At 38.4% G+C, this 20,713-nt stretch overlaps 1 protein-coding gene across 2 annotated transcripts in view; it reads left to right on the top strand.

The window, feature by feature from the left end:
* LOC123871922 (inactive rhomboid protein 1) overlaps window positions 1–12,807 on the top strand; it is a 145,481-nt gene extending 132,674 nt beyond the window's left edge. The window contains exons 6-12 of one of the 2 annotated variants that reach the window (XM_045915972.1): window positions 6,395–6,608; window positions 8,358–8,564; window positions 8,818–8,838; window positions 9,000–9,088; window positions 9,658–9,913; window positions 10,399–10,653; window positions 10,970–12,807. In XM_045915972.1, coding sequence (XP_045771928.1) covers window positions 6,395–6,608; window positions 8,358–8,564; window positions 8,818–8,838; window positions 9,000–9,088; window positions 9,658–9,913; window positions 10,399–10,653; window positions 10,970–11,401 — 1,474 coding nt within the window. In that variant the 3' untranslated portion in view covers window positions 11,402–12,807. The remainder of the gene's footprint in view (window positions 1–6,394; window positions 6,609–8,357; window positions 8,565–8,817; window positions 8,839–8,999; window positions 9,089–9,657; window positions 9,914–10,398; window positions 10,654–10,969) is intronic. The other variant, XM_045915973.1, reaches the window with a different exon arrangement.
* The last annotated feature ends 7,906 nt before the right edge of the window (window positions 12,808–20,713 follow it).

The raw sequence follows: 20,713 nt of genomic DNA, 5'->3' as shown, positions 1-20,713 counted from the left end.
ATTATTGGAAATATAGTTTATTTTCAATACAAAACAATACGTTTGCATAATCTTAAGTTTATAATTTAAAATAAGGGGAGTGAGGGAGCGCGGGAAGGGTTGGTTAGAACACTTGTCGCGTCGTCACTCGTCAGTGCGCTATTGGTTTTCGCTCGTATTAGACCCGTTTCATAAAAAACATGCAGAGAACTCGAAGTGCATTTAAATGTCCACTTTTTGGTGATGTTTGTGAGATAAAAGAAAACGTTCTACCTACTTACGAAGATGTAATGAAATATTATGAATGGACGAGACATCAACTAAAGTTGCAATTAGAAACTGCAAAAGAGCCCACATTTTCAGAAATAGCAGATATAGTGACATCTAGGATTGAAAACATATGGCAAACTGCATCTATTCCGATAGTAACACGAACAAGGGTCGTTCAGATTTTGAAAGCATACCATTTAAAATGCAAAAATCTACTCAAATCTGTCAAGAGGCTCTCCCCGGAAAAGTTAGAAAGTTTTCGACAAAGCAGTAAGTTACTTTTTGATATTGCAGCCTGCAAATGTAAAGGTTTCACTCAATGCACTTGTCCCAGGGATAAAAAGGTTCCCAAACAAGAACAGACATTTTTATTCGATCAGAGAACCTCTCGAGTCATGGTAATAGGCGGAATCGACGTAACTGTTACAAAAAAGTTGCAAAAGACCCTAAAGAGGAAACAGGATCGAGAGAACCGCCCAACTACAATCTTAAATACATCTGTTATAGAACTTAGTACTTCTCCGGCATCATCTGCATCTGAAAGGCGTAGTAGTGCAGATAATTCTACTAACACTATAAAAAAACGCGTCCCGAAGAAAAAAAGAAAAAACTCATGCGTCGATTTTCCTACGTTATCGAAGACCTGCGACAGATATGGAGTATCAGACAGAGCAGCTGCAGCGATTGCATCGTCTATTTTGTTCGATATTAAGTCTGATATCGAGGTAATTGACAGACATAAAGTAAGGAGACAAAGAACTAAAACTAGACAAAAGTTAATGAAGGAGGATTCAGTCCCAGAATTGTCTGCTTTGTATTTTGATGGGAGAAAGGACAAAACGTTGAAAATTACTAAGAAAGGTGCTAAATACCACAGGACTATGATAGTTGAGGAACATGTCTCACTGATTCAAGAGCCAGGATCGATTTACATGGGGTATGTAGTACCTAATGTTGGCTCAGCTAAAGGGATAGCAACTGCGATGTTAGGGTTTCTATCACGTGAAGGTATTCACCAACAACATCTCATGGCAATCGGTTGTGATGGTACCAATGTGAATACTGGCAAGTATGGGGGTGTTATAAGACTTCTTGAAAAAAGACTACAAAAACCACTCCAGTGGATAATTTGTTTACTCCACATGAACGAACTTCCTTTGAGACACTTGTTTCTTCATCTTGACGGGGGCACTTCAGGGCCTAAGACTTACACTGGATCTTTGGGGAAAGCACTCGAAACTTGTCAACAATTACCTGTTAAAAAATTTCAGCGCATTGAAGGAGAATTGCTTCCAGAAATGGCTCAAGATTTGAGTACGGATCAACAGTACTTGCACAAGATTGTCACAGCTATACTTACAGGTGATTTCCCTGAAGATCTGGCAAATAAATCTCCAGGCAAAATGTCACATGCCCGTTGGCTCACACGTGCCAACCGAATATTACGTTTGTATGTTACAACAGAGACACCATCAACAAACTTGACAACTTTGGCTACATTTGTTGTAAAAGTTTACGCACCTTCTTGGTTCTATATTAAAAATAAACCATCATGTAAAGATGGCACACGACACTTATTCAATATAGTTAGGGCCTCCAGGTACCTATCAGAGGATCTGAAAAAGATTATCGACCCTGTCATTCAACGAAATAGCTATTTTGCACATCCCGAGAGCATACTCCTTGCAATGATTACTGATGATAGGAAGCACATTCGCGAACTGGCAGCCCGGCGAATATTAAAGGCACGCACGATGCCTCAACCTTCAACACCTAGAATGTTTGAAGTACCGTCTATTAATTTGAATGCTTCAACATATATTGATTTAATAAATTGGCAAGAAATATTAACAGAACCACCGATTTTAAAAAACTTGTCTGACCAAGAAATTCAGTACATCATCGAATCAGGCGGTGAGAATGAAGTGTTGTTCATACGGCTACCATGCCATACTCAAGCCGTTGAACGAGCTGTAAAAGTGACGACGGAAGCTGCCACTTCTCAATGTACAAAAAAGTCACGATTGGGTGCAATAAAAGCCAAATTGAAATCTCGGAACGAAATGCCTAAATTTGAGACAAAAAGAGATTTTCGAGCAAATTAATTATTTTTTTAAATAGTTTCTCAAGAAAAAATTGTAGAATTTTTGATTAAAGCTTACTAATAAATATCTGAATTATATATTGTGTATCATTTATCACCAATTTACCATTAAATTAAGCTTAATATTGGGCTATAACTGAGCTAGACTTATTCCATAAAATTCAAATTTTTGAGGTCAGTGCGGAGGCAGAAGATATACATCAAATTAATTGAAAAATAATACTTATTTTAACTTTAGTATAAGGCATCAATCCCCCCCTATTACAACTGAAAATCTCAAAAAAAAAAATTTTTCATACATCTGTGCTCCACCCTACTATCTACCATGTATTTACGTAATGTCTGAGTAGCTAGTCCATATCCAAGTATAGTAGTATCCAAGAATAAAAAAAAGCCGGCTAAGTGCGAGTCGGAAAAATACCCGAGTACGGAACCCTCAGTGCGCGAGACCGAGGGTTCCGTACTCGGGTATTTTTTCGACATTTTGCGTGATAAATCAAAATCTATTATGCATAAAAATAAATAAAAATGTGTTTTAGTATGTACAGGTAAAGCCCTTTCTTATGATACCCTACTTAGTATAGTTATCTTACTTTCAAAATTTTTTAATGATGTAACCACAAATTTCCGGTTTTCGGATTTATTTTTTACTTATACTATAAGACCTACCTAGCTGCTAAATTTCATGATTCTAGGTCAACGCTAGGTTTCTTGATAGACACGACGGACGAACGGACGGACAGACAGACAGACAGACAGACAACAAAGTGATTCTATAAGGGTTCCGTTTTTCCTTTTGAAGTATGGAACCCTAAAAAATCGTCTGTCTATCTGTTTGTTCAGAATAGTCTTCAGAACGGCTGTACCAACTTTGACAGGACTCCTGCAAGTAGAAAAGGACTGTGTAAGGATCTCTATTTTGTATCTCGGAAAAACAAGGACTCTAACGGAGTTTTCCAAAACCAAAAAAAAAGTTCAAAAGCAAGTAACCCTGCTTGAAATATTGATTTTAGTGAGTAATAAATATTATGCATGCAGGCGTACCTATCATTATTGAGTGTACTTAGTTGCACGCTACTTAGCAGGCAACACGATTGCGTAATTAATGCAAGCTCAATTATGCAATCGATGGTCGCAACCCGCATGGCGTACCTACAGACTGAAGTTGACAATATATTTTTCAGCATATTACTATAATTGTGTACTTAATTATTGTTATTAGGCAAGCAAATCGAATACCATCTGTATTTTTATGAAATTAAAAACGAATATACATAAACAAGAAATTACTAATCTTAAACATTGTCAAAGTTTTAGATTTTTTTTAATTTAACTTCATCTTTTTGTATGTATCTCGGTATTATAAAAAAGCAACATCGGTCATCATCATCTTAACCCATAACTTGCCATCTACTGAGAATGGCTATTCTCTCAGAATGGGAAGAATTCAGATTATGCTGGCCAAGTGCGGATTGGCAGACTTCCTAAACATCTTTTGAGGACTAAAACTGAAAAAACATGAGAACAGCAAAAAAATGCTCGTTTGTTTGATTCGGTACGACTTACCTATAATAATAATTTTGCTATAGAAAGAGTTTTAACAAGTGTACCTAAATTAAAAATTTATAACACCCCCGACAAGTGAAGGTTACAGTAACTAGAAAAGAGCTGATAACTTTCAAACGGCTGAACCAATTTTCTTGGATTATAGCTAAGAACACTCTCGATCAAGCCACCTTTCAAACAAAAAAAAAAAAACTAAATTAAAATCGGTTCATTCGTTTAGGCGCTACGATGCCACAGACAGATATACAGATACACAGAGACACAGATACACACGTCAAACTTATGACACTCTTCTTTTTGGGTCGGGGGTTAAAAAGAGATAATTCTAATTTGGTATCTAGAAATAAATATTTTGTTATAAAACTTAAATCTCTTTGACAGGAATACAGATTTCTAGAGCACGATTTGCTCTTGCCCGCTTTTTTCACATTTGTTCACCCATTCAACGTTTGAAAAACTCCCCGTAAATAAAAACCCGTCTACATTGTTCCTCTGAAAACTTCCTCTTAAAAAAATAAAAAGTGTGCTGTCTGCGGTGGGCGAATCATTTTCAGGATTACTCGTTGGACGTCGACTCGGGATATCGATCCGTGCAGTAATTATAAAAGAGCGCCCACAAAGCGCTCAGCCGTCTATAGAAATCACCTGGCATTTGCATAATGTTCATATTTTACAGACGTTTTTTATGCGATGACAGAATAGCCCTTGCCTGCGATCTCTCTGTGGTAAGTAACGATGCAATCTAATTACCTGTACGCTGAAAGGGCTACGGGCAGTATTCCTGACACCCCGTATACCTAATCGGTTTCTACGCCTACTTTTGATATTATTGATGACTTAGCCAGTAAGGTGGTAAGGGCAGAATGTGAAGAAAGTGGTGATGAAAGAATTGTAAGAAAAAGCTTATAGTATGCTAAATTTGCTCAGATTCAAGACACGGTTAAAACGAGATTGATGTAGATATATTACCTGCAGCTAAATCTGTCTCATTAAGAGGGCTCTCTCCGTCACTCGTTTCATACAATCGTAGTTCCAATTTCATTTGAATACTAAGCAACCAAAGTCCATGAAATTTTGCAGACATATTCTAGAAACTAATATCTATGTCTGTGGTTTTCCAGATTTCTGTTAAAATATTCGGTTTCAAAGTTACGCGGTCTTAAAAATTTTCATACAAACCTTTGAGCCCCTGTAATTTTAAAACTATATATTTTTAGAAAAATCTATAACACCACAGACACAGATATTAGTTTCTAGCATATGTCTGCAAAATTTCATGGACTTTGGTTGCTTAATATTCAAATGAAATTGGAACTACGATTGTATGAAACGAGTGACGGAGAGAGCCCTGTTAACGGTGTATTTTTAGTCTTAACAAAGTCAAAGTAAGCTCAGATTTCATTCAGACTTATTTCGAGAGCAACTTTAAAGGCTGTAAGTACGTTAAAAAATCGTAAATTATATTTAAAACTTTACCGTTATTCTGTATAGTTATTGTTAATGCGCAGACACCCATAATGCCCTATAAATTGTTACACAATAATAGTAATTAAATAGTAAAAGAACTTTGAACCGCACATAATTCACCTGTCTCAATTTATTACCCTGCTTACCAGAAATTCCAATTTTAACTTGCTGTAATGGCTTTTTAAATTAATACCTCGTGGACATGGCATTGGGTGTTATTTATGAGACGTTTCGCGATTTTTTCTCGTTGACTTTTATTTATTAACAGTTATCTCGTATATTCGATTTATGCTGCTTAATTTGTCTCTTCTTATTGAGAGGCTGTAAAAAAGTTTCAACTGAATAAAATAAACCGGCTAAGTGTGAGTCAGACTCGCGCACCGAGGGTTCCGTACTCGGGTATTTTTTTCCGATATTTTGCACGATAAATCAAAAACTATTATGGGATTTCTTTAGAGGGATTTCTTTAGAGGACGATTCTGACGACATAATATTATTGTGTCAAACAAATCAATGCATTGCAACGTTGCATAAGACGCAAGTCTATTTATAATTTTTATGATAATGTTTTTACCTACACTTTCTATGACTGGATAAATTTCTATGACTGAATGACACATATTGTTTGAATCGTCCTCTAAAGAAGGCTCTATCTTGACTATGAACTCCAGTGTTAGTAATTTAATACCTCTGTCCGAGGGACCAACGAACCTAAGAACGTGGCGCAATTGTTAAGTCTATAATAATATTCATATCCATATTAATAATAATGATCCATTATATTATCAATATCTATCTATTATTATAAATGCGTAAATATACATCTCACCTGTCTATCTGTTACTTTGACTAAAATAAATCTATGCCTGAACCAATATGCGATGTCTGTAACCACTAGCTAGGCATGGAAGGATTTGAAATTACAACAGTATATAGGCAACATCACAATAGAAGTAAGGGCCAGATGAATTAGAACTATCGAACTACAAACTGCTTAACTCTTTACAGGAGATCCCTTCGCAAATCAATCACACACCAAGAAGAAGTAGCGCGTCAATTAGACGAGCTCACAGACTACAGGCCGTACTTCACGTGGTGGGTCAGCACGGTCCAAACGCTGGTGCTTCTCTTGTCTCTGCTGTGCTATGGCTTCGGACCGGTGGGCTTCGGAAGGCATACGCACTCCGGACAGGTGCTGGTGAAGAGCCTTAGTTTACAGCAGGTAAGAAGTTCTTTTGTATATTATGAGCCTCGATAACTCAACGGTTGAGGAGCGGATTGAATTCCATAAGGTTGGCGGTTCAAACCCCACCCGTTGCACTATTGTCGTATCCACTCCTGGCACAACCTTTACGCTTAAATTGAGGGGAAAGGGGAGTGTTAGTCATGATTAGCAGCACAGCTAATATTCTTTAAAAAAAAAATATACATATTCCTAGTTAATGCATACGTTGCAATACGATTCGCGTGCTGTCTACATAAAAACATCATAACTAATCCGAAACATTTATGTAAGTGTCGACAATCAATCCAGACCACCAAAAGGGCATCTGCGATCAACTACGACAGTGTAACTCACCGGTGAAGATGTTTTGTGATGAGGAAAATGCAAGTATTACCGGATTCGGCAATACCCTCGTGCACTACTCTTGCGAGCCCTGTCAACAGCATGGTCTCGTTACGTGATCAAATCACAACTGAGGAGATCCGTGGAAGAACTAAAATACTTTGAATAACCGTTAGAGTCAACGGTTTTTAAACTATTGCCATTCTATTCCCGAACGTCAAAAGGCTAGATGTTCGGGTTTCAAGGTGCTGGAATGGCGACCTAACACCTGAAAGTGCAGTGTTAGCAGACCCCCCCCCCAGCTAGGTGGGCAAACGATATCAAACGAGTAGTAAGGAGCTGAGTCACAAGAGTCCTGCTGTGGACATTTTATCAGTTGACGACGAGGTATCAAAACATATTTTACGCTTCGTTGCAAACTGAACTTTAAAACATGGGTCAAATTAATCCACTATGCAAAACTTGGTTAGAGATAGTTGGGTCGAAAGATACACTTTAATGGAAATTGTTAAGTAAAAGTTGATAAGTAAGAAAGCCTTTATTCTGCGATATTACATAACATTGTGGAAACTTAACATTTTAGTTTTATACTAAAAAGGTAAAGCGACGTAACTTGTATGCAGCCCGCGGGAGCAGTAATACCGCAACTCAGAACTCCTTTCTTGGTATAGTTTTAAATGGCGCACGTTGACAACGTAAAGCTTTTAGGCGAAGCACATTACAGCATTTAATGTGGGAACACCTGGGAGTGGGAAGGCAACTGGAAGTTACATACATTAAATATGCAACATTAGTTCGTTTCTAGCTCAAACTTGAACAGTTTTCTGTCTTAATTATACAAGGGTCTTTTTTTTTTAATCTTTCCAGTTTCCATTCGTAATTTATATTCGCAGTATTACTTACATAGTAAGTTTGTACTTATGATCGAGAAGAACTAAGAAAAAAGGCAATTATTAACGCTAGTCAAAGTAATTTGTATTAGGTAGGACCTTTATGTATATGTATGTTTGTATCCAGATTTTGTGTGTTCCACCGTAGCGCCTAAGCTACTGGGCCGATTTTGATGAATGAGGTGTCAATTGATTCGTTGTAAAGGTTCGGGTGACATAGGCTATATATTTTATACGAAAAAAATTGACCTAACGGATGTTACATCAAAAAAAGTGGAGTTCTCCAAAAAATTTTTTTGCTATTTTATCGAGTGGAATGTCAAATGAAAGAAGAGAAAATTCTGAGCTCATGAATATAAATGTACCTACTACAACATTAAAATATACCAAGCGACAGAAAAACAATTTTGCTCTAATATTTCAGCGTTTATTAGTACGGTCGCAGTCGGGTTTAATTTTTAACTTTTTATATATTTTTTTTATGATTTTACAAAATATGGGTATCTTTTAACAGGTTGAATGGGAAGAACCAGCGTCATTTTGGTTGGGACCCAGGGCGGCCGACCTCATACATTTAGGAGCTAAGTTTGCACCGTGCATGCGGAAGGATGCGAGGATAGCGAGGGCGATAGCTGCCTCAGCGAGAAGAGAGAGGGACACGGCGTGCTGCATACGAAACGATGACTCGGGATGTGTGCAGTCTTCAAAGGCTGACTGTTCGGTAAGCTGTGTGGTCGCTACCATTACACTTTATTTTTAATACTTTACAAAAATATTAATTCTACGTTCAAATCCTTGTGGCTTATAAATTAATTAAAAGTGTTCTAAAAAAATCTATTATAAAATATGGAATAGAATTTTTAATGATATACCTACCTAAAACTTTTATTCTTTAAGTTTATAAGTTCAAATCTACGCGGACTGTTAAATTTTTTGTATATTAATATTTTAAATCCTTTACATGCAAACAACAGATTAGAGGATTAGTATCAAAGGTAAGCCGTTAATGTATTAAACCGTTTGAGGTCAAATTATAAAACCTAAATTTTAATTTGTGCCTTAATTAAACTCATGCTTACCTAAACTGCTCGGTCGTTTTTATTGTTAAAAGCTTCTAAAGTAAAAGTTATTAGAATTTTTGTTCTATACATTTCAGAACACAATATCAACGTGGAAAAAGTGGTCTTCAGGCGAATCTGGTCCAGGTGGTCGAATATCTGGTTCTGTTTGTGGGTTGGATCCTAAGTGAGTATCTTTATAATCATTTATAGTGCGCGCTATAGGTAATCCATTCCACGAGACGTATGACTGCGCATTGTACAAAAACGACCTCAGCAAGATTTGATAGAAGATAGACGTGATTTTTAGGGTTAAGGAGGAGACTCCTTAACCCTAAAAATTACGTCAATCTGTTGCTCCGTTGTTTTATAATTATTATATAAGGACAAACCAACAAATGAAGTCTTTCGCATTTGAACTCGCGCGATTTTCCAAAGAGGCGAGAAGGTATAAGGTCGAAAAGCTCCTGAGCTGTGCTATAACTTTTGTACTTGCGATGATCGCGAATTCGCATTGTATTAGGACAGCGCCTAAAGCCCGATTCACACCAATTGCGTACACGTGACACGTGCAGTGACGCGCGTAAACCACTAACACACCGGGTTACGCATACGTGTGCCATGTTTCATACAGTTCCATACATTACAACGCAATGGTATTAGACGTAGCGAACGTAGTGTGAACGAGCTATAAAAGTTACATCTTCCACTTTATCACAAAAAATTGTCTTAACAAATACTTCTGTTACGTTCCAGGTTTTGCGAAGCGCCGCGATCAATAGCACCTCACGAATGGCCAGACGACATAACAAAATGGCCGATTTGTCGCAAGTCAGTCATAGACGGCTCTGCTGCGGCCGGCCGGGCGGGTCATGCTGCAGAGCATATGGCATGCGAAGTCATCGGCCATCCGTGTTGTATAGGGGTCCATGGGCAGTGCGTCATCACTACGAGGGAGCACTGCGATTTTGTTAAGGGTTATTTTCACGAGGAAGCTTCGTTATGTTCACAAGTAAGTTGGGACTACCACTTTTTTTAAAAGATAGGATTTGAGTACATTCTCCAACTTTATTTGAAGTAGTTTTACTAAAAAATTTAATTTTAAAAACTCAAATCTGTTTGTTTACCACACCGCCGTCCGCCACTTGTTTTGCTGTCCAAACCGAATGTGGCCGATCAATCAAGAAAGTAGAATGATAGAATCCAATCGTGAAAATGACAAAAAAGAGTCCAAACTATTGAATTTTGAGTTGCAAGGGTTTTGAGGTATTTTTTCAGGCCAAGAAGAGGAGCATGACGTTAGAATAACAACAACAATGTATGAACACCAGGACTGCCTCCTCTATTTCGGATATCAGTGATATCATCGATATTTAAAATAATTCCGTTGCAATAAAGGGATTCTGAAATGGTATCTGTATCAATGGTGCCATTATTTTCATTATCAATGTTTCTTGGTGCAACAATTAGTTCATTTTTCCTAATGTCACGTTACAGGTGTCTTGCCTGGACGACGTCTGCGGAATGTTACCGTTTATGCGTCGCCGTCGTCCCGACCAGTTGTACCGAGCATGGACTTCACTGTTCGTGCATGCAGGCCTCCTGCATCTAGCAGCCACACTGGCTCTTCAGTGGCTCTTCATGAGAGATCTGGAGAAGATGGCAGGCCCCGTCAGAATAGCCTCCATATATCTTGGTAGCGGTGTCGCTGGTAACATGGCTTCTTCTATCTTCGAACCGTATAGAGCTGAGGTGATTATAATTCCTTTGCTTACTTCAATTTAAGAGGAAGATTTTGTAATTTGAAGCAGTATTTTTATCTCGTCACTGATCGTTGCCTTTAGTAGACCATTATTGGAGTTTTTAATATTGATGGTTAAGTTAAAGTAGCAATTGTTAAGGGCAATATAATACCTGATGACCCAACCAATTTTGTGCTTAAATGGCTAAATATTTATAATCAAATGAAGCAATGAGGGTCAGCAATATCTCGAAAGCCATGCATCCACAATTAGAATGAGTTTAAAAAATCTTTAGACTTACTAACCAAGCTCAATTTCATTTTCAGGTTGGACCAGCAGGATCTCACTTCGGGTTGCTCGCGTGTTTAATAGTAGAAGTTATTGGTGCGTGGCCGCTGTTGAGGCATCCTCGGCGAGCCCTTTTAAAACTCATAGGAATTGCGATAGCGCTCTTCTTGCTAGGCCTTTTGCCTTGGATCGACAATTTCGCCCATGTGTTCGGATTCGTCTTTGGGTTTCTGCTCGCGTACGCGTTGTTGCCGTTCATAACTTTCGGGCCATACGAGAGACGGAGGAAGATTGTGCTGGTGTGGGTGTGTTTGGTGTCGGCCGCAGCGATGTTGTGCGCACTGATCGCGCTGTTCTACGCGGCACCGGCGTACGAGTGTACGGCGTGCGCCTACTTCACGTGTTTGCCGTTCGCGCCGGACATGTGCGCGTCGCAGGACGTGCGGGTGCGGCAGCTGGACGGCGTATGACGGCGCGCGGCCCGGGCGCCCCCGCCGCCGCCGCCCCCTCACCCCGCGCACCACGCGCGCCCTTCGCCATTTCAGGCCTGCCGCCGCGCCGCTGAAGCATAAAACGTTCACAAGTCACAACACTAAACGAGGGTCAGTTAGTTTTCTGAAATGGCGCACTTTTCGATGCAAAGGACGGCAGTACTGCCGTCGTAATGGCAAATGCAGTATTTGCAAAATTGTTTTTTCGGGGAAATTAAGACGGCCAAAGATTTTTCACTAATTGAAACTAATAATTAAGTAACAGTCATTTTACTTATTTGTCAATTGATTTCACAGAGTTAATAATAACCGTCTTTGTGATCATGTGCTTGAAATGTATCTACTAACCATAAATTGGATTCCGGTATCTATATAGACCATCAGACCATCTTGTTAAGGGCCTCTCGCTCTTCTGATCTCAGTATAGCTCATAATAACATCTTTAACTATCTAAACACTGTACCCAAGTCAATGGTGTCATAAGTAGTTTTCTTTGCCATCACGATGGCACTGGCATACATTCAATAAGTTAGAGCAAGGGTTCGTTTCCTCCGAAATGGAGCTGAGCGGAGACGTGTTCAATAAATGAGTCAGTTTATTGTTATTTTCTCAATAATTTGATTCGCTAAAACACGAGTCCGCTTAACTTCGTTCCACTTAAGTGGAAATGAAGCTGTAAAAAAATATATGTTGTAAAGTGCAATATTAAAATGCAGCCAAAACGCGAGTACTGCATGTGTTACTAGTGGATAAGATGAATACTGCATGCCAACTAACTTTGTATTAAAAGCGTAAGTAAGCATTGCATTTTATACTTGTGCATAATCATTACTGCATCTGTACTAAGAATTATTATCAGTCAATTTCACATGAATGCTGCATTTTTGCTTAGAGCGCAGTATACCAGTCTTTCCTGCGATCATTTTCGATATAAATCATTAAAATGACGATTACTGCATTTGCTATTACGACGGTTGAACCCTCGCTGTACACACTGATGTTGTCGTAGTTCTTTGCGTCAGAAATCGCGCGGCTTGCCTATGACTAGAACCTGCGTTTGGTGTGCCGAAGCCTTACACCGTATTTGATCAGTTTCGTCTCCAAATCGGCGTGCACGGAGCCCTCGTCTTTATATAATTTTAAGTACAAAAAACTTCGTCTGTTAACTTTGAAATTGACAATTTAAAATTGTAATTGTGTGTCAAAATTAGTTGATTTAATGTGTGGTGGGAAATGAAAAGCGTATTTTAAAGCGAGGGCAAAACTGATTGGTTATCAGGCATGATTCTTTCACTGCCATTGCCGTTGTCTTGTGACCTCACAGTATTATAGCGCTCAGTTCGTGATTGATGCTCAAATAATCCTGCCCGGCTAGCATGGGCAGTAGATAAAAATTATATCCCCCGATTATCCACTGATGTCATAGAAATCAGTGGATATAATCGGGGATATAATTTTTATCTACTGCCCATGCTAGCCGGGCTGTTCGGCTGCAATAAATAAATAATTAGAAGATATTATCATCTTTCTCTATCACGAAGTCGAATAGTGTACATTGATCTCGTGAAATATACTTATTGTTTATCATAAGTTTGCATACCTACTATCTACATGTATTTATTGCGTTATTTTATAATACGATTCTTAGTAAACATATGCGGTGGAAAGATTCCGGTTAAAGCACTAAATTAATCATTAAAAACCCTTAGTGCTTTTAATTGGATATCATGTCTAACCAACCTTTAAAATGTGATAAAATACATTAAAAAAAATTCGTACTTTAAAGCGTAATGTTATTTGTACATACTATGTAAAGTATAAAGTATAATTTAGCATGATCCCAAGTAAGATGTACCTATTTATATACAAAATTGCGTTTCTTCAGCTGCCTTCTACGGGAAATTATTGCCATATTTTGTAATTATGAAATAAGACTTTCTTCAAAACACAAACATTATGTGAACTAAAATTGGCCAGAAACGGTGAGTCACTTGAGCACAGCGAGACCTTGTTAGGAGAAGTTTCCCTAGCGAGCTCTAAAACGTTCTCCATACATACATAGTTTTCATTATAATTATAATTAATTAAACTCCATGTAATTTTGTAGACAAGTTTTTGAAAGTAATATCTGTGCCTGTGGTTAGTCAAATTTCCATCAAAATACCTATTTTAGATTTCAAATTACACGTTATAGATTTGTATGTAAATCCTTGAGACCGTGATATTTGAAACCAAATATTTTAACGGAAATCTGGCAAACCACAGGCACAGATATTAATTTCTAAAAAGTATCTATATAATTTCATTGAGTTTGATCGGTTGTTATTCATATGAAAGCCAAACTATGTTTGTTTGGAGCACACTACAAGTAAATTCTTTATCCTTCAAAAAAAATTATCCTCTCTGAAAGTGTAATTTGATAGTGTTACGTTTAGTTTATGTTAATCTATTCAACTTTATTATGAAAATGAATGGCGAATGTTTGAAATACACTGTTTTGTTTAAAAAATTGGCCGTGGTGTTTCCCGGAATTAGGCTTAATATAAAAATTTAGTATATTACTAAATAATGTAAATAGCGTAAACGAATATTTTGTAAAATGTATTCGCTATTATTTCCATTGATTGACAAATTATTCCAGTCTAATCTTTAAGTCTCACATATGAATTTTAGTTACGTCAATTTATATAGTTATTATGATGAAGTCTGCGTAGGTTAAATGGTTAATTTATAATGTATGCTAGTATATTTCTAACTATGTATCATTAGGACCGATTTGTTTTTACTGTACGTTCATGTATTACGTAGAACAGCTTGTCAATTTCTTCTCCCTCTTATGAGAGCTTCGATCTTAATCATTCAATGCCTCTAAGACTGAAATCTATAGAGCGTATTTTGACTGTTCTCAGATTTTACTTCGAGATAAATTGGGGCGGAGTTTATGTCTAATACACTGACCTTTACTTTACCATTTTGGGCCCCAAGTTTGGGCCTTGATAATTACATTAGCGTCATGTGGGCGTACTCGGAACTAAATGTTAGTGGTGAGAATTTTGTCAAAAAACATTTCATAAAGTGTCATTTTTAATACTCGATACGTTCGGTGGGTACTTCGAATCGGTAAAAATTACTGTCATTTTGTGTGGCACAGAAGATGTGTATTGCTAAGCCACCGTGTTTGTATATTACCATTTCAGTGGTAAAATCTGTCTCATTTCAGCCTAATTAGTAAAGTCCGAGCAAAGTCAAAGATCTTGTCCTTAGTGTACGTTTTATCGGAATCTATACGGACGGCCCTATACCCTGAAGGTTATTATTATAATATTTTATTTGCCCTATATAAAAGTAACGTAATACATGAATCGAAAAGAGTTAAAATGGTTGCAAGTGTCAAGTAAGTCTTGTATAGATTGGGAATGATTTATACCGAATTTATTGATAAGCTAGTCAAGCACATTAATTTTTACTCATAGTTATTAGTTTTTCAGAAATAATTTTTACTCTACGAAATTTGTTTAAAGCACAAAAATGTACTGAAAGAGGTATTTTGTAAATGCTGAAACAGTGTATGTAGCTGATAAATAATCAACAGTTTTGTAAATATTACAAAAGTGAAACAAGGGAACTGAAAGTACATTTTGACTTCGAAATTGAATTAAAATTTTGCGTTACTTTCTTAGCTGCGTCTTGACTGACTGACTGGCTAGCGCGTAACACTCCATCTGAATCCACTTTTCACGCAAATGAAATAAATCTGAGAGTCTGTAAAATAAGATCTACGTAGGTAGGTTACAGACACACTTTCACTTACAAACTATTTTCTATTCGGCAAGGGCATGTTTTCAGATACCTATTCAAACTTGAGCCTGAAACTAAGAGTGTTTAGGCAAGTTCGTCCGAACTCATCATTTTCACATTCGCATAAAACACCTTTTTGCGTAGACTTGAAGCGATTTTGGGTGTCATGTTAAGTCTATGTAGATAATATTATGTGTCCAACTCAAAGTTAAATCCTCTTAATTAATCTTCACAAGGTACAGTAACTTAAATTCCCTATAATTCACTAAAACACAAATCTGTATGGTACAACGTGCATGCGATATACTCGTAGGTACACACCGCTCGCCATTCCACTGCTAGGTAAATAGGAAAAGCGAGCAACCAAGCTAGCAAATGTAGTATTGTGTGGTGGTTTGTGTGGTGTTGGTTGTACAAGTATATTTGTACAGATATTTGATGTATATATAGCGCCGTGTTCTCTACCAGGGTAGAAAGAAAAACAAAAGAAATGAACACTAAAAAAATATATATTATAATTCACTATTTAAAGTTACAATTTCTTTGGAAACAACAACACGCTACAAGAGGCTAGGGGCAACTAACCAAACTCGCTACGGCTCACACGGCGTAGCTCGAAAATGCCTATTTACTAGTGCCTCTACATCACACCACCCCAAATTTTTATCTTAATAAAAATTAAACAAATACAAATTTCCGCAACCTTAATTTTATTTCACAATATTCGTTCTTTATTTTTCGACAACCCTAACAATGTTTCCGATCCGCTTACCCAACAAATCATAATTTAAACACGTCACCCAGTTAAAGTGTTCCTTTGATTCGATGCATGGTACATCTCTTAACACATTATACTTGAGATGAGGTCACTAGAACTTGAGCGGGTGGCGACGGGGTCGCTGTGGCAAGTCCACTTACAATTGTTGCTATGCCCGCGCCATCCAGCCTACGTTGCACTCAACACTTCGAATGTTGGTTACATTACATTTTACATTTACACACTATCCAATAAACTATAACAATCGTCAACCACTCTAACACTCCCAATAATAAGGTTTAGTTATGTTTTCTAATAAAAAATAATATATGCGGATCGGGGCCATTTTACAATACTTATTTCATAATACTCATTTGCTTGATTGCTAGTTACTACTCGAATTATTCTACTGATACCTAACGGGCGTTTTGCTGACTCTCCCACTCCGAGTAGTACGGATTGTATGAGTCGGCAAAACATCATCGTCACTAAATCTACATTTTTTCTTACATGTCGTTTCATCCGGCGTTTGTCGTGGATTTTTGATATCCAGGACAAAAGCTGGTTTCAACCTGTCAATGGAAATAAGTGCTTGTCTATTGGGTAACTGTACTAAGTATGCTTTTTCCAACCGCTTTATGACGTTATAGGGACCGTCATACGGTGGTTGTAGACACTTACGCATTACATCGTTTCTAACAAAAACTTTTTTACAGTCTTTTAAGGCAGGGTGTACAAAAATAGTCCGAGAGTCTCTCTGTGTCTCGGGTTTCGGTCTTAAATTACTAATTACCTGTTTCAACTGCTTTAGGTACTCATCACCGTCTGTTATCTTACTATCCGATGGTTCGAAAAATTCTCCAGGGAGCCTCAGAGTTCGCCCAAAGGTTAATTCCGCGGCACTTACCCCTGTGTCACTGCGTGGTGCTGCACGTAGTCCCATCATAATGGTGTGCATTTCTTCAACCCACGATCTATTGTCCTTTAATCTCGCCATTAAGGCGGCCTTAAAACTACGATGCCATCGTTCGATCATGCCATTACTTTGTGGATGGTACGGTGTCGTCCTAAACTTATGAACCCCTAAATATTTCATTAACTGTCTAAAGAGACTGCTTTCAAATTGCTTTCCTTGATCTGAACTCAAATTAATAAAACACCCATGTCTAGTAATCCATCCTTCATACACGAGTTTGGCTACTGTCTTCGCACAAATATCTTTAATTGGAAATGCTTCCGGCCAACCCGTTTCTCTATCTATCATTGTAAGACAATACCTGTAGCCTTCCTCTGAAATAGTGAATGGACCTGTAATGTCAATGTGTAAATGACACATTCTATCTACTTTTGCAAATTGCCCTAAAGGTGACATAGTGTGTCTGTGAACCTTTGCTTTTTGACACTCTATGCACGACCTAGCCCAAATACCTATATCTTTATTCATCCCAGGCCAAAAATAATTATTAGTTACCATTTTCCTTGTTGTTCTAATGCCAGGATGGCTGATGTTATGTATTGCTTCGTATGCGATACGCCTAAACTGTTTTGGTAAGTAAGGCCTAGCCTTATCGCCTCGCAAGTTACAAACAATGGGCTTATTTACACTCGGCAAGTCAATTTTTATTAGTCTCGTGTTACCGTTTTTTGTTCCTAGCAATTCTGTGAGCTCTTTGTCGTTCGCTTGCGCAAGAGCCACTTCTGTGAAGTCAAGTACAGACGGGCACGAAATTGTTTCAACTCGCGATAACGCGTCCGCGGGCGCGTTCTCTTCGCCTTTTGTATAGCGTATATCCGTCGTGAACTCACTAATAAATAATAACTGACGGGTCCTTCGCGGCGTTTCTTTACTACTACTTAGCTTTTTAAACGCAAACGTTAACGGCTTATGATCTGTATACAAAACGAGATCTCTACCTTCGAACATGTTCCTAAAATATTGCACTGACAAATAAAGCGAAAGTAACTCCCTGTCGTAGGTACTGTACTTTTGTTGCGTGTCAGTCAATTTTTTCGAAAAATAACCTAACGGAACCCATTCGTTATTTACTCTTTGTTGCAATGTGCCTCCAACGCAACTATTTGACGCGTCTGCCATTATAGCAAGCACTTGACCTGTTATCGGATACGCTAACAAAGCAGCGTTCTGTAAATTCAACTTGCATTGTTCGAAAGCTTGAATAGCACTTTCTGTCCACACTATACTACTTTTGTCACGTTTCTTTGCTCCGTGAAGATATTTATTTAATTCAGCTTGATATTCGGCTGCCTGACGCAAATGACTTCTATAGAAATTTACCATGCCTAGAAATCTACGAAGTTCCTCTACCGTTTTCGGTCTGGGAAAGTCTACAATGGCTTGGACCTTGCTTGACAACGGCCTTAAGCCACTGGCTGACACCTCATGACCCAAAAACTCGACTTTATCTTGTGAAAACGCACACTTCGCTAAATTAATAGTTAGTCCAACTTGTTGTAATCTTTCAAAAACGGCCTCTAAATGTTTTTCGTGAAGCGAACTATTTTCGCTAGCTATTATTAAATCATCTAAATATGAAAAAACAAATTCTGCTTTATAATTTGCGCAATCCGGGTTATTTTGTTGAAAATTTGCCTCTAAATCCTGTAAGACATAATTATTCATGAAACGTTGAAATGTTTGTGCTGCGTTTCTTAAACCGAAAGACATACATGGCCATTCAAACAAACCAAAAGGTGTAATGATAGCTGTTTTCTCCACGTCATCCTCTGCTATCGGAATAAAGTGATACGCTCGGTTAATATCAATCCTGCTAAATACTTTCTTATCGGCTAAAATAAACGTAAAATCCTTTATGTGAGGAATTGGGTATCTATCAGGCTTCGTAATTGCATTCAGCGCTCTATAGTCTCCACACGGCCTTATATTACCATCTTTTTTAGGTACAACGTGTAGAGGACTCGCCCACGCACTCTTTGACGGGCGGCAAATACCCATTTCCTGCATAAGGCGAAATTCTTCTCTTACCTTTTTAAATCGGTCCGGCGGCAGCGGCCTTGGGCGCGCATGCACCGGAGGTCCTGAAGTCTCGATGTGGTGTCTTACGCTGTGACGTGGTGGTTCTTTGAACGTCGCTGGCATTGTCAATTCTGGGAACCTACTTAGAAGAGAATAACATGGATGCGATTCGGCTATAGTAAAAATAGATGAATGCTCCGAGTTTACTATAGTGGAAATTACATACATGTTAGTCTCTTGATCTAACAATCGTCTGTTTCTTAAGTCTATTAACAAATTATACTTAGCTAAAAAATCCGCTCCTAAAATGGGTTGTTTAACGTCGGCTATTACAAAAGTCCACTTAAACGCACGACGCAATCTTAAATTTAACACTAGAGTCTTTGTTCCGAAAGTTTGTATTTCACTACCATTCGCGGCATAAAGTTTGTATTTATTATTCATTGCACTGTCACACACTGATTTATAACTTTTAGGCAACACTGAAATGTTCGCACCTGTGTCTATTAAATAACGTATACCATTGTCTTTATCCGTAATACATAAACGGTGGTTCCCAAATTCGACGCAGGTACCCACCGGTTCCACCTGCATCTCCACTAGTTTTCCTGCTTCGTATTCCAGGTGCACGGCTGTTCGCAGCGATTAGCTCTCTGCCTGTATCTAAAATGATGCACGCAGAGCCAGTCCGGGCTATCCGGGGTACGTCTGGACCTGCTGTCCTCTCGTCCTCGGGAACGCGAACGACCACGGAACCTTCCGCGACCTCGCCTGCCTCGCCAACTGTGTCTGGACCTGTCCAGCTGGTCCAACCTTGCATGTATCCTGGCTATTTCAGCTGCCATCGAAGAATTTCCGGGTACCGCCTCCTTAACTGCCACTTCTGCTATCGGTTGGGACTTCATAGTTTCCATTACTTTGTCAGCAATCACGGCTAGTCTGTCTAGATCTTTAGCTTCTGTCGCAGCCAGAACGCCTCGTGCTGCTGCTGGTAGCAGATTCTGCCATAATACGCTTAGGGTCTCATTATTAATTTTACTTCTGGCCAGATCCTGCATCTTTCGGAGGAGGTGGCTGGGTTTCTGATCACCCAGTTCCATCTCCCCGATGAGCTTCTGTATTTGACGGTTCTCCGACTCTTCATATATGTTCAGCAACCTTTCTTTAAGTACCTCGTACTTACGCACCTCCGGAGGATTGATGAGGATGTCCGTCACCTGTTGTATGACATCCTTACCCAGCTTGGATACCACTATGTTATACTTGGATGCATCTCCTTGTTTTTGTGGTGCCAGTATTGCCTCCAGCTGGATAAACCAGACCCTAGGTTGGTCGGTCCAAAACTCCGGGATCTTCGACGTGAGAGATATCGACGCTAGATACGTGTCTTCGTCCTTCACTACTGTCGTAGGTTGCGCCATTTTTACAGTTTTTTTAGTTTTTCACTTCCTTGCACGTGTTAACTTGAGTTGCCCTAGCTTACGTTACGTTACTTTATTTTAATAAAATTAACACGCGCTACCCTGGTAGTTCAAAGTCCGAGTCACCAATGTACAAGTATATTTGTACAGATATTTGATGTATATATAGCGCCGTGTTCTCTACCAGGGTAGAAAGAAAAACAAAAGAAATGAACACTAAAAAAATATATATTATAATTCACTATTTAAAGTTACAATTTCTTTGGAAACAACAACACGCTACAAGAGGCTAGGGGCAACTAACCAAACTCGCTACGGCT

This window comes from Maniola jurtina, chromosome 14 (assembly GCF_905333055.1).
Source record: "Maniola jurtina chromosome 14, ilManJurt1.1, whole genome shotgun sequence".
Taxonomy (NCBI): domain Eukaryota; kingdom Metazoa; phylum Arthropoda; class Insecta; order Lepidoptera; family Nymphalidae; genus Maniola; species Maniola jurtina.
The sequence above is the reverse complement of the archived record's forward strand: the minus strand, read 5'-3'. Positions and strand labels throughout refer to the sequence as shown.